Consider the following 14,536-nt stretch of genomic DNA (forward strand, 5'->3'; position numbering starts at 1 on the left):
TAACAAGATTAGGAATTTAATAAAGCTGCTGATATAGTCTTTGGCATACAGTAAGTACTCAATCAATAGTACCTATTATTTTTATAAAAGATATAAAATTACTTTATTATAAAGGAATAAAACTATTTTATTATTATAGAACACATAAATAGCACCTCTGCCATGACAGTGCAAGAGATAATGCCAGTGTGTCTGTCACAAGGGCCTTGATCAAATATTGTCTTCATCTGGGCCTCAAGACCGCAGTGTTTGACAGGGCTCAGGAGTGAACTACAGAGTACTAGAAAACAATGTTTATGGAAAGACTGAAGAAATGGAAATTATTTAATCCCAGTGGTGAAAGCAATTGCTTGCAGAGGGCATTGACTATTCTGTGTCTCCTCTGAGGACGAAGAAGCAAAGCAAACTGCAGCAGCTGCAGTGGCAGCCTAGGAGAATTAAGTTAAATACATAGTTGAGCTCTGGGGAAATTGCCAGAGATATGTCTTCAAAGCAGAATATAGTCCCATAAATAAAAGATGGACAAGGGTTCTTACTAGAATAAAAAAAGAAGATTGGGAGGTTATCAACAATACTTTCAGCCCCATGAATTTAGGTATTAAATTATAATATAAAGAGTTTTTCCCATGGCTGGCACATGGAAAAATATGTATTAATGATAAAATAATGGTTCTTAATATCATCATCCCCATTAGCAGGTATTAAATTTCTCCTTATGTAGGATACCGTGTTGGGCATTGTGCAAAATGAATTAAGTAAGTACAAATTTCATTATGTAAAATTGATTTATAATCTGTAAAGAGCCTCATAAATATAACCAATGCTAACATTAATAAGAAGAGAAGAAAAATGGTCCTCACCTCCTGGGAATAGCCATCTTAAAGGCCTGTTTCAGAAATAGAAAAAGAAATCCTCATATTGTAAACACACCGTGGGATAAATGGCTTCCCAGGGGAATGAGGCCTGAGGGAAGGATAGCAATGGCACATTTGGTCCAGAGCAATATTGAGAGAGGGTCCCATCTGGCACTCCATAGAGGTCGACTTCCTTCCACAACTATGAGATGACTTATTTTAGTTAATGCCTTAGGGCACTGTCACAGCCACTTTTCACCAAGGAAAGTTAAACATACTAAAGGCTGGATTTCACAATGAGGACAGTGAATCTGAAATAATTTGCTGTAGCCATGTTCGTGTGTCTCAAGCGCAATGATGGTGATATTCAGACCAATGCAATCCTATTAAATGTTGGATGTTTACTTTACAGTTCACTCTTTTCCAAGGCTTTTACTCCAGGAGCAAAGCTGCCATGAATTGCCATTCCCTGGGGAGGAGTGAATGCTAGGTCAGCTGGAACAAAAGCATGGCAGCTGTCACATTTAGGCATTGATACATCATCACACACATTATTTTTCAAGTGCATCATCCACATCAAATCACAGAGCTTATTAGCACATACATAGCTGACTCTTCAGAGGAGCATAAAATCAACGATGTGTATGAAAGGGATGTTCTTTTTATATTGTGCCACCGTCTGACTTCCGTTCCCTTCCCACGTGGCAATGTCTCTTCACCCTGCCACCTCCAATCTGCTTTTACTTTCCTGCTCCCATGATGCTCTGTGCTTATTTCTGCCTTCAACTATCTTATGTTTGTCTAGCTCCCCATTTGTTCATTCATTCATTCGTTTACTCGCTTATTCATTCAACAAACAAATGCTGAATCAGACTCCATGCCACATGTTAACAAACCAGCCATGATCTTCACCCTCAAAGAATAACTGATCAGTCAAGGAGACAAAGTAAATTCACAGGTTAGAGGATAAAAACCCAAAGTAAGTCATTGCTATAATCAGTAAAAAGGGAACTCAGAGAAGACAGAATCCTTGGCAGGCAAGTAGAGGAAGATCCAGAACTATGTGATTTCTTTTTCTGAGACAGGGTCTTGCTCTGTCACCTAGGCTGAGTGCAGTGGTGCCATCATGGTTCACTGTGGTCATGACCTTGTGGGCTCAAGTCATGTTCCCACCTCAGCCTCCCAAGTAGCTGGGACTAAAGCCATGTGCCACCATGCCCAGCTAATGTTTGTATTTCTTGTGGAGACAGGGTTTCACCATGTTGCCCAGACTGGCCTTGAACTCCTGAGCTCAAGTGATCCACCTGCCTCAGCCTCCCAGAGTGTTGGGATTACAGACTTGAGCCACTGTGCCTGGCCCATGTCATTTCTTGACATCTGGAGCAAATCTTCATCTTTGTCTGAAGAGTGTCCGTTGGTTTAGCCCAGCATCTTCTCCACCAAAGAGTAACATCCATTCACAGCATGTAGGGCTGAGACTAGAAGAGAAATTATAGATTCCACCCCTCAAAACAGATGAGTTTAGCAATAAGAGTTCAGAAAATGCCCACTTCTTTTTGTTTCAGCCATTAGTGTCTAATGTCACCATTTTGTTTTTTTCCAAATAAGACTCTTTTGAAAGACATCAAGTCTTGGTATAATAGGAAGTCTGACCAAAAATTGGTTTAAAAACCGAACCCTTGAGTTCTTACCCCAGATTACTCTTAGTTAAATACATAGCCTTAAGCATGTCCCTTCTTGCCTCTGTTACTTGCAGAAAGAAATTCTGAAAAGGAATTGACTAAGACCAGATGTTCCAGATCCAAATCTCTGGCTTCCTAAGCAGCATGTAAGGCAGTAATGATTTCAGAAATTCTACATGCACCTGTGATCCATCCTGATCAGCCAACCAAATTGCATTTGGCTGGACTTTTTTTTTTTTTTTAACACCTGGAAGACCTGGCAAGATAAAGCTGCCAGTAGTTAAGAATCAATAGATTAGGTTTTAAAGAGAATTCAAGAATTTTTCATTTCTCTTCCACCTTGATTTATCCTTGAGACTTTTTAAAAAATTTATATATATTAGTTATATATGTTTTTGGAGTATATGTCCTATTTTCATGCTTGTATACAACGTGTAAAGATCAAATCAGGGTAATTGGGATACCCATCACCAGAAATGTTTTGGGAATATTAGAGATCTTCTAACAATTTTGAAATATTCCTCTAACTGCATTTTTGTGCTCCTTAACCAGCTTCTCTTCTTCTCCTCCCCTCCTGCCTTGTCTTCCCAGTTCTGATAACTACCATTCTACTCTCCCACATTTAAGAGAGTCTGAGATACACTAGAACAAACTCCAAGAAAGCGTCAGGAAAGTTCACATTTAGAAATCATATCCAGTGAGGGCGTAGATGAAGCAATTGGACAGTTTTTTCTGAAGAAGTAGAAGCCTCAAGATACACTTAAGCACTTTACTTAAATATCCTAGGGCCTACCATGGAGGAAGTTTAGCCTCACTCTCATGATTTGCAGTCCCTGTCATGTCCCCTGCAGAACAGACACCAGTGACTGCAAATCACAGGGATACCTGTTTGGCTTCAATCCAATGTGGGACCAAGAGGCTGCCTTTTGAGAGAATGAGCTTTCGGGCCAGAGTCCTTTTTGCCGAAGTTATTCCAGCACAGAGGATTCCTGAATGAAGACTAAAGAGCTGTTGCTAAGACTACACTATGCTTTCTGCATGATTTATTTTTCCCATACATTTTAATTTTTTAGGATTTGGAATATTCCCTTTATGTTCTAATACTAAACCCTCATTTTCCCAGGGAAATGAATAAGCGTCTAACAGAGGAACAAGCCAAGAAAACCTATGATCGAGCAATTAAGCTAGAACAAGAATTTGGAGAATATTTTACAGGTAAGTTCACTTTTACCCTAGCACTGTGGGAAGAGGATAAATTGTCTGACATCTGACATAGAGAGAGCTCTGGGCCTGGTGTACTTGGGCCCTAAAACCTTCCTGTTGAGAATCCCTAATATCTGTTTCACACACAAGGAGTCTCCCTCTGCTTCACCCATTTTGATGTGGAACCCTGGGTTCTCCCAGGAGTTCAGCTGCAGCCAGCTCCCAGGTTCCCACCAGCCCGACCCACATGGGCGACGGATGCCTCTGAGCTGTCTCCTACGGTGAAAAGGATTTTAGGCATTACTACCTCATTAAACTATCTCCCTGATATCATGAGAAAACTTGAAAAAGAAATTTTTAAGGCTCGAAATAGTCAGTGTCCAAAACAGTTATTCTTGAGAAGCAGCCGGGAGGCTTCTGTTCCCTGCTCCATCAGCTGTCACCAATGTCCCCATCAGCAGCACGTGAACAAGGTGCTTGAAATTCCCGTTGTGTCAAGTCTCAGCCAAAAACTGGTTGGTTTTTTTTTTCTTTTTAAATGTTTCCTTGGAAACATGAAGTTAGGGGAATAGAAGTTTTTCTTCTCCTGGATAGCCTGAGTTCTGAGTTCTCTATTCCTATATGCTTTTATGGAACAGTGAGTAATCAGACTTTGTGAAATTTGCTTTACACCTGGTTCTCAGTGGTTTAAAAACAGGAACTTTCTTCCTGGATTACCTTACGTGAAGTTAGATGTTTTATTTTTTACCTTATTCAGAATATACAAAGGGTCAGTGTCTTAGCAGTTTGTAAATAACCTGAATCGGGTAATACTAAGTAAACTTTCTGTCAATTACCAAAATGAGAGCTATGTTTCATCCTGAAAGAACACCCAGGTAGGAAAAAGAATCAAAACCAATGTACATTTTACAGTAGTTCCTATCTGGTATACAATCTTATAATTAATATATTCTGAGAATTGTTTTTAAATATCTAAATCTTCCTTCATTATTTTTAAGACCTAGTGTCATATACATAATATTGATGTGTTTTGGAAATCTTTCTACAAGATAGCTTTTGTTCAAACGAGACAATAAAATGTACTTAAATCTACTCCAAGTGACTTAGTGTTTTAGGAAATACACACTGAGCAGTTTGTTTATATTTCTTCCTATTTATGTTCTTATAAATAGTAGCCTTATGGTATTCTCAATATGAATAGCCCTGTATGGTAAAATCTCTATTTACCAGAGATTTGGAGAATGAATGAGTTTCCCTATTAAGGTTTATGCGGGTTGGGAGGTTAACTAAAGCTTCCTCTAAAATCTTTATTTTTTCCTCGGTGTCTATAACATGTGAATTTCTGCCGCTGCCAAAGTAAGTAAATATAGAGACTATAAGGCCAGTTTTCTTTTCTAAACAGGTAGTTCTCAATCTGAAAATTGATCAATGCCTAGCTGAGTGCCTGGCCCAGAGTAGACACCCATAAAATATTTGTTAAGTAAATGAGTGATTCATTGTCCAGAACTACAGGCAGATATGTAGAAAGTGCAAAGACTGTGATGCATTTGTTAGTGATCCAGGATATCCATTGAAAGCATTTTTTAAAATCATGAATGTAATTTTGCTTATGTGAATTTTCTGCTTTTTCTTACTAATGAAAAATGATATGAAGCTTCCTGATAAGATGTCTGCTACCAGTTTGAGCCTCCGGTATGTAAGTGATGATTGTTCTTCACCATCCAGGAAATAATTTGGGTGTGTTTGCTTTTGTTATAGCTATTGTCCAAGGAGACACTTTAGAAGATATATATAACCAATGCAAGATTGTTATTGAAGAGCAGTCTGGGCCTTTCATCTGGATTCCCTCAAAGGAAAAGTTATAAATTAGCTACTGCGCCTCTGACAGCGACAGAAGAACATTTAGAAGAACAAAATATATATAACATACTACTTGGAGGCTTTTATGTTTTTGTTGCATTTATGTTTTTGCAGTCAATGTGAATTCTTATGAATGTACAACACAAACTGTATGAAGCCATGAAGGAAACAGAGGGGCCACAGGGTGGGACAGAAAAGACATTGCAGTGTGAAGGAAGGCTTTGGTTTGCTCAAAGTGCCAGGTGTAGGGATGAACCTCTGATGGGCTTTCTGCCCAAGAGATGAGAGCCTCCTCACCCCAGCGGATGTCCAGAGCTGATTTAGCTGCAGAGCTCTCTGTGTCTTTTGCTTTAAAGAGAAATTGCCAGCACTCGAACCTCACCAACCTTCCCATTACCCACATCTGTAATTGGTACACTTTGAATTTTATAACTATGCACATCTTTTGATTTCTTAACAAGCAAATGAAAGAAAGAAGGAAAAAAAGAAAGGAGTCCCTTTGGAGACGACATATCTCTCTGGGAAGGATAAATGTGTAGCTATGTTGACTGGCATCTGCAAAGATAAGCATTTCATAAAATTTGCAAGTGAATGGAGCACTAACCTTACAGACAGGAGGGGATTCCACCTGGGGTTAGCTTTATGATTGTCGATTGCCTATTTTGCCATTTTTAAACTGAAAGAAGGCACTAAAGATGAGAATAATTTATACAGTAAAAATATATTAAATGTATAGAAACAAATTTCTATAGGTTAAAAAGTTTTGTGAAATATTTTGTAAAGACTAATATTGAAAGACTAAATGTATGCAGCATCAGCAGATGATCAAATTCAAGAACTGAAAGTTGCACTCTCCCTTTTGTTGCCAATGATCCATTAAGAGCATCTGAGTTCCTTTCAAGTCTGACAAAGACTTCTTCCTCACTTACCTCCCTTCCACATTAGTGATACACTCTCATGGAGCACATACCTTAATGAGTTGCCTTCATGGATATTTTGGGAAGACGTTTGGTTTATGCATTTTTTTAAGCTGATGGCTTTTCAGAGACAAACTTATGGAAATGATCTAAAGGGAGTTTTTGCTTTTCTCTAGTTAAATAGCCTGAGCCTGCCATGCAAATAGTTTAATAACTTTGTTCCTAGCTGCTGACACGCAATTCATAAAGGACCATTTAGCATTTTGGCCAATGATGAGTAATTAGGATTAGTTTTTGTTTGTTTGTTTAACAGAGTAACTGAGAGTTTTGTAACAGCCAGAGATGGTATTAGAGCCAATGGGAGATCTGTTCCTAGATGCACTATTTCTTTGAGGAAGAGAGAGAAGAGAAGTGACTGGTTGGGGGTGAGGGGTGCAGACTGTTTTATTTCTATGTACAGAGCAAAGAGATAGAGTCACAAGGAAAGACAATTAATGACTTTGAGCTCAACCAATTGAACTGCCTTTCTTGGAGCTGCACTTGGACCAAGTTTATTTTTTAACAATTATAATAATGATGATTTTAAAAAAAGAAACCTCCCAAAGCCTATAAACTGAACTAGAAGAGTTAGTTTCCCACTTTAGAGCGGATGGCGACATCAGCATTGCTTTTGTCCATGGTGTTTAGAGAGAGACTTTTCAGTGATAATAACCACTCTACTCTGGGTTCTGTGCATTCCCACACTAAGCCCCATCGCCTTATTTCTGGGGTACATCCAGACCTGGCAGGGATTCTGCCACACTGTGCAGCAAACCAGCATGTAGGCTGGGTAGGAGAGCAAGAGATAGAGCCATCAGAGTGATGGGGCTTCTTCCCAGTAAGAACATCGGAGCTCAGAATGAGAGTCTCTTTCCAAAAACAGGCATTGTTCATCTTACACTAAACATCATTGTCTGCCTGGCTGCAGTCACCAAAACAAACCCCAAAATGCAAAATCATGCATCTTCCTATGGTCTTGAGGCTGTCTTTGCCAATGGAAGGGCTAGCAATGAATTTTCCCTCTCAGGAAAGTTAAATTTCCAGAGACTTCCTTAGAATGCTCAAAATGTTACAGATATGTCCATGTCTGCAATTCGCCAGTTTCAGGCCAAGGCCTACTTTCATCAATATTGCTCCCAGAAGTTTTCTGCCACCAGAATGCCATTCCTGATCCCAGCTCTATTTTTAGGCCACCATGATAACTTCTTTGGTTTCTCAACTGAGCATGCAACCATTTATTTAAAAGACTGTCATTAATGAGTAGATGTTTTTGCGGGTCGTGTGATGTGCTTTTCCATTTACTAGTATTGCTGTGGCTGAGTACAATCAAATTGAACCACCAATCCTTGGTTTTGTAGTAATATATTTATTTTCCTAGTGTAGATGCTTTCAGATTAGAATTGGCATTTGCACTGATTTTTTATGTAGATTTATATAAATATATAGATACATATATATTTGCTTGAAGAATCACCAAGCAAATTGGTGAGACGGTCTTTTCCTATAGAATTTACACCTCCATTTGTTGTGTTGTCTTGCACTTCCCAATGTTGATGTCTCTATGGCTCCAACGAACTGGTGTATTTTGCAGCAAATCTGATGACATGTATGGAAATGGCATGAAAGTTACCCAGATTACATCTGGTGCAAATGCATCCGGAGCCTGGGGCCAGACTGGTGCTAACACTGCAAACTTTGTCCAGAGCTCTCTCCAACCTGAAGGCTTGCTGGGGGTGCCATGTCACCTTCACACATGCTGGGCCCTTTCAGAAAAGTGCCAGATCGTGTCACTGGTGCTATTTTTCATGCTCTGGTACAATGTGTAGCACCACGGGGGTCTCAGCTTTACCAAAATCAAAATTTCATTTGTCGGCTAATTGCAGAGGCATTTCTTTTTTGCTCTCCTCCCACAGAATTATCGGCCATCTATTTGCAGGCCCTTTGCGGGATTTCTTGGCTATTTATTTGCAGGCCTTTTCTCCCAGCCCCAGATTCTTGGGTTGGCTCTGTCTGCTTAAAGAGCCTGTTTTTACAAAGCCGCACTCGGGTGCCTGTGTGCGCTGTCTCATATCCTACTGCCAGCCCTTCAGGACTCCGAGCCAGGAAAGAACTCTCCAGCCCCTGGCTCGAGACCCTATTTGTTTTCTCATTCTTTTCCTAACTCTCCTCCTTCTATTTCTGACTCATTCCATCTCTCTCTTTTGTTTTCTTTGTTCCTCTGCTTTTCCTATTCTTCCTCCCACCATCTCTGAGTTGTTGACTTTCTCCTATAATCCTTCTCTATTTCTTTTCCCTTTTTGTCCACCTCCCCTTTAGTCTCTATTTCTTTGCCCTTCTTATTTCTTTTTTCCCTTCCTTTCCTGTCCCTTCTCCTCTCCTCGCATCTCTGATCATCTTCTCCCGCACATCCCTGTATTGATTTCTCTGTCCTCTAAAGGGCTCATGGCTTACTCAGACAGCAAGTCCATGCACTGGACTAATGACACAAATACTTTGGGTCGCCGTTTCATCTACTCAGCCCAGAAAGCAAAGCTGAGCATGAGGCCCTGACCTGGAGCATGCTCCAGCCCGCCTCCCAGAGCCAGCCTGCACCGTTGCCCTGGCAGCGATGATGCATGTGCTGTGGGCCCTGCCGGCCCTGGGTGCCTCTGCCTGAACGCTGCTCCTAAGTGAGCCTACCCCCAGCACTACCGCATGGCTCTGAGGACACTTCCTTTCAATAAAGGCAGACTCTGGCCCCAATTATTCTGATAGCAAACCTCTTCCTCCTCATTGAAGCCATGCCATCACCTTGGTTTGGAGAGAGACATTTTTTTCCCATTCATAAGCTTTCTTTTTCCCATTTTCATGTGAAGCCCCCTCTGCTTTTCAGCTGGTGGTTGCTCTGGTGAGACTGAATGGACTTGCTGGTGAAATGAAATACCTTCTTTCCTGTCTTGGTCCTGCCTAAATTCCTACAGATATATTTAAGCCAAGGACTCAGGCTAGTTCCTAAGTTGATCACATTAATTTGTCACTCCTAAGGGGAAAAAGATCAACTCCCTTGAAGCATGTGGAGTACCTCCTGTGACAGCTGACTTGCCAGGGGACTCCCTACAGAATTCTGTGATAGACATTTTACTTCTGTGTATGGATGGTATATACAGTATGTATACCATGTACACACAGGTTACATTGAGTATGAATGACTGTGGATGGAAACCCACACACACACTCCAGTCTGTAAATATCCTTCCTCACTGAAACCTGTGCTTTGGAAATCATTTCTTGTACAGCTGTGCAGTTTCTTGTAACAGCTGAGGACAAAGCTAAGACAGGAGGACAATTTAGACAAAGATTATCTAAAGAGTACAGTATCTCCCTAGCAACTCATGAGGACAGACAACCAAGTGGCTAGGTTGACTTCCAATGGGATGGCAGACTTTTCTTCTCTCCTTTTTGAGTTTGTGTTTCCTAAGTGTTTCTTAACTTCTGAGTGCACCAGGCTGTACCCGTTAGATCCTTTCAATATGACAGTTTTGTGCTTCTCTCTGACAGGATGTTTCTCCATCGAGCTGTAGTGCAGGATGGGAGGGAGGCGGGAATACTCCTTGCCTGGGCTGGAGTTTACAGAGACACTGCACAGCTTACACTCCTGTTAAGTGTAAATATTCAACACTTCCATTCCATTTGTGTAAAAAATAAAGCACACACGATTATAAAATCAAGATGTATATTTCATACTCAGTGTGTCCGTGCATATTTATTGCGTTTCTAGTTGTCAGCAGTGGGTGGTCCCATTGTAAAAATGCCTGAGAGTGTGTTTATAAACATGTCATGGTTTTATTATAAGATATAAATATTAAAACATTTTATACTTTATAGCAAATGATTTTCTCCCAAAGCATAATTTGTCTTATTTCATAAGGAATGGAATCACTCATGTCTATTTTTATCAATTTTGTCTCTGATTCCAGAGCTAAAATGCAGTTAGGATGGGTATGTCCTGAGAAGTATTGGCACTGCTGAGAGGAAGTAAACGTGCTGTTTTTGCATGTTCTTAAATATTTGGTTACCATCCTGCCTGCCTTTAATCAGGATCTTTCCAAAAGTATACAATGTATTAAATGATAGATTTTTAAAGATGTTCGCAACAATGTAGGGGGAAAAATCAATTTCCCAGTGTCAAACTGTGGGATTCCAGACGATATTAAGAATAGAGATTAGCCAGGCATGGTGGTGGGTGCTTGTAATCCCAGCTACTTGGGAGGCTGAGGCAGAAGAATCACTTGAACCCAGGAGGTGGAGGTTGCAGTGAGTCGAGATCGGGCCACTGTACTCCAGCCTGGGCAACAGAGTGAGACTCCGTCTCAAAAAAAAAAAGAAAAGTTTGTAGGGTGGGCTTCTTGCCTCTCCAAGGATTATCTCTGCCAGACACAGTTGGGCACACCTGTAATCCCAGCACTTTGGGAGGCCAAGGCAGGCGGATCACGAGATCAGGAGTTCGAGGCCAGCCTGGCCAACATGGTGAAACCCCGTCTTTACTAAAAATACAAAAAAAAAAAAAAAATTAGCAGGGTGTGATGGTGCACACCTGTAATCCCAGCTATTCAGGAGGCTGAGGCATGAGAATCACTTGAACCCGGGAGGCAGAGGTTGCAGTGAGCCAAGATAGCACCATTGCACTCCAGCCTGGATGAGACTGTGTCTCAAAAAAAAATAAAAATTTTTTTTTTCTTATCTGAAACATGCAAAGAAAGGCACAAATTGGGGAGGAGGTATCATTGTCTTACACACACTGGAGCTCCAAAGATTTGAGCATATTAAAAATGTCAGGTTTGGGATCTGAATCTGCCAGATAATGTTCTAAATTCTTCACTTCAGGTTAAATATATGCCTTGTCATATTGACATTTAACCAGGTTTGACAGCTAGAGAACCAAAACAAATTCTATTCAGGAAAGGGGTGAAATTTTGCATCAAAGCAATTGCTTTGGATTATGCTTTGTTTCATGATACATGAAACAACTATCATATAATTGAATCAGCCATTCGGGAAGCCAGACTAGTTGTTCATACCATCCTGGCCCTCAGGAATCCACCAGGTGTCCTAAAACCGTCCTTGGTGCTGGTCAGTGAACAAAGACTCTGAGACATGGTGTAAGACGACATTGATTGAGGCTGCAAGACCAATGTGGACCTCAGGTTTTGACAATTATGCAATTTTCAACATTTGCACAGTCTCACCTGGTTTAATATTAACGGTGACACTGTACACAAAGCCAGATTCACTTCAATAATGGATATGTTTATTCATAAGGAAAGAAACTAGAAAAGCATTCAACTTTTCTCTGTGTCCTGTTTCATGTCTGCAAAACAGTTTTTATACCATGATCATGCTAGAAGTCTCAAAAGCTGGAAGTGGCTGACACATCTCTGATCCTAAGAGGGTCTAGCTGTGAACCTGTGACCTCTAGATAGATTCTCTGAGACCATACACCCAGTGACAGAATTTAAAAGCCTCACCAAGGCACAAAGCTAGGGAACATCTGTACAGGGAGCCACAATAAGACCCATCGTCTTTAAAGTTGTCAGGGGAGGATGTGTTCTATGGATCATAACCCCAATTTCTGTTCTCTGTCACCTTTCCCTTAGGGACATCTCAGAAGGCACCATGGCTGTCATTAGACTGATCCCCTTCCCTCTTTAATGTTACAGCCAAAGCATGAAGTCCACGCCTTGTCCCATATTCCCCTTAGCACTCTTAGGACAAAGCTAGAACACCTGGGTGAACTTTGCTAAAGCCTGGGGATAGCAAAAGGGAAATAAAAGGTATTCTGATTTATGGTATGGGCTTAGTGCCCAGCCCCTAGCTTGATGACATGAGAGACACAGGCTACCTTTCCCCAGCCACCCAGGTGTCCCTCAAGCATAGCTAGACCAGATGGCAGACCCTTTCCTCTTGCAGCACACCTGAGAGATGCTGTATCCATGCCTGACTCAGCACGTGCTACATTAGGTGTCTGCTCTACTTAATACAATACAGGCTAGAATACAAATGGAAGTGATTCAGTGTGGCTTTTTTGATTACTCCTTAAATGTAAACGTCAAAGGACAAATCATTTGCAACATGCTTCACATCTCAGTATGAGGCATCAGTAGAACCTCACTGGTCTAAACTGATCAAGCCCAGAGATGCAAGCCCATGAGAGACACCAGTTCTCTCCCACCATCGGAAGGCCTGTCCTGCTAGCTCTCGGTCCCTGTATTGTGTGGATGATTGACTCAGGTAACATCTCCTCTTCAAGACTTCAGAAGGATGAGCTGTGTGGATTTTGAACAGTAGAAAACTAACAATCATACCATGAGCCAAACATACAGAACAGCCTTCACTCTAGCAAAATATAATTGACTCTATTTCCATCTGAAACAAAAGGAAAGGAAGAAAAATACTTTCTTTTCAGGGGGCATTAAAAATTTCAAATTCTTACAGCTCTACATAGCAAATTACAATGAACAGTTTCTTAGTAACAGAATTAGAGTCTCTCAGAGAGACCAGTTGATTAACAAAAATATGAAACCAACAAGCTAAAAGTTTGGATCATAATTGGGTTGTTGGATTTTCATGAGTCAACCCGTGTCTTTTATATTCTTAGTAACCTTTCAGCAGAAATGGTGCCTGCCCCCATGCTCCTTCATCTGGCAGTTCTGGTATGAATAACCGTTGTGGTGAGAACCTCTCCCCTTGGTTTCCCACTGGTTTCTTACAACATCACTCATACTAATTTACTTGAGCCAACAAATCTGGCTTCCAGTCCGCAGTCCTTTTCATTTGGAGAAGTGCTCTTGACTAACTGAAATTCTTTTTTTTTTTTTTTTTTTTTGAGACAGAGTTTCACTTATGTTACCCAGGCTGGAGTGCAATGGCGTGATCTCGGCTCACCGCAACCTCCGCCTCCTGGGTTCAGGCAATTCTCCTACCTCAGCCTCCTGAGTAGCTGAGATTACAGGCACGCACCACCATGCCCAGCTAATTTTTTGTATTTTTAGTAGAGACGGGGTTTCACCGTGTTGGCCAGGATGGTCTCGATCTCTTGACCTCATGATCCACCCGCCTCGGCCTCCCAAAGTGCTGGGATTACAAGCTTGAGCCACCGTGGCCGGCCCCTGAAATTCTTTAGAGTAAAAATTTATAGAGGCTGGGCGGAGTGGCTCATGCCTGTAATCCCAGCACTTTGGGAGGCCAAGGTGAGTGGATCACTTGAAATCAGGAGTTCGAGACCAGCCTGGCCAGCATGGAGAAACTGCATCTCTACTAAGAATATAAAAATTAGCTGGGCGTGGTGGAGGGCACCTGTAATCCCAGCTACCTATGAGGCTGAGGCAGAAGAATCACTTGAACCCGGGAGGCAGAGATTGCAGTGAACCAAGATCATGCCACTGCACTCCAGCTTGTGTGAGACAGCAAGACACTGTCTCAAACAAAAAGAATTATAGAAAATGTGCCATATAGGAAACTGGGTTCAATTAATATTTAAAATTTGGAGTATTTACCCAACATTTTATGCAAAGAAAGACTAATGTGCTTAATTAAAATTACCCCACAAAAAAAAATTCCCAAAAGCTGGCATTTATTTATTTATTTATCTAGTTATCATTCCTTACACATTTGGTCAGCAAAAAATAAACACTTGTTTGGAACAAGGCTCTATTAAGATGGTGAAGTAGAAAATCAAATAACAAGTGCTCAGGGTACTCTCTGTCTTTTCGAGCAATGTAAGCCTAGTAGCAGAAACCTATTTTGAAAAGATAGTTAAAACACAGAAGCTCTAAACAGACCGGTGAGTGCATAAAGATGCCGAACGAGTGATCTTGACATTCAGGAATCAGATGTGCATCTGCACATTTGCCCATTGCTTAAACTAAGTCTCTTCCATGGTGTTTTTGAATCTGTCAATTTCCCGATATCCCTACCCAATCCCAGTGGCCACTTAATGGTCTAC

The 14,536-nt window shown here is 41.0% G+C and overlaps 2 protein-coding genes across 29 annotated transcripts in view; both read left to right on the forward strand.

Annotated features, from left to right (window-relative positions):
- Positions 1-10,416, forward strand: part of DLG2 (discs large MAGUK scaffold protein 2) — a 2,183,817-nt gene extending 2,173,401 nt beyond the window's left edge. For 27 of the 28 annotated variants that reach the window (XM_032295960.1, XM_032295961.1, XM_032295962.1 and 24 more), the window contains 2 exons: positions 3,660-3,751; positions 5,498-10,416. In XM_032295960.1, the coding sequence (XP_032151851.1) occupies positions 3,660-3,751; positions 5,498-5,604 (199 nt within the window). In that variant the 3' untranslated portion in view covers positions 5,605-10,416. The remainder of the gene's footprint in view (positions 1-3,659; positions 3,752-5,497) is intronic. The other variant, XM_032295967.1, reaches the window with a different exon arrangement.
- Positions 8,058-8,737, forward strand: LOC116563321. The gene is given in 2 exon segments (XM_032296003.1): positions 8,058-8,690; positions 8,692-8,737. Coding segments are annotated over 2 exon segments (531 nt in total). The 5' UTR covers positions 8,058-8,205.
- Positions 10,417-14,536: the final 4,120 nt, after the last annotated feature.

The sequence above is a fragment of the Sapajus apella genome, unplaced genomic scaffold (genome assembly GCF_009761245.1).
Source record: "Sapajus apella isolate SASKATOON/1434 unplaced genomic scaffold, GSC_monkey_1.0 scaffold34, whole genome shotgun sequence".
Lineage (NCBI taxonomy): Eukaryota > Metazoa > Chordata > Mammalia > Primates > Cebidae > Sapajus > Sapajus apella.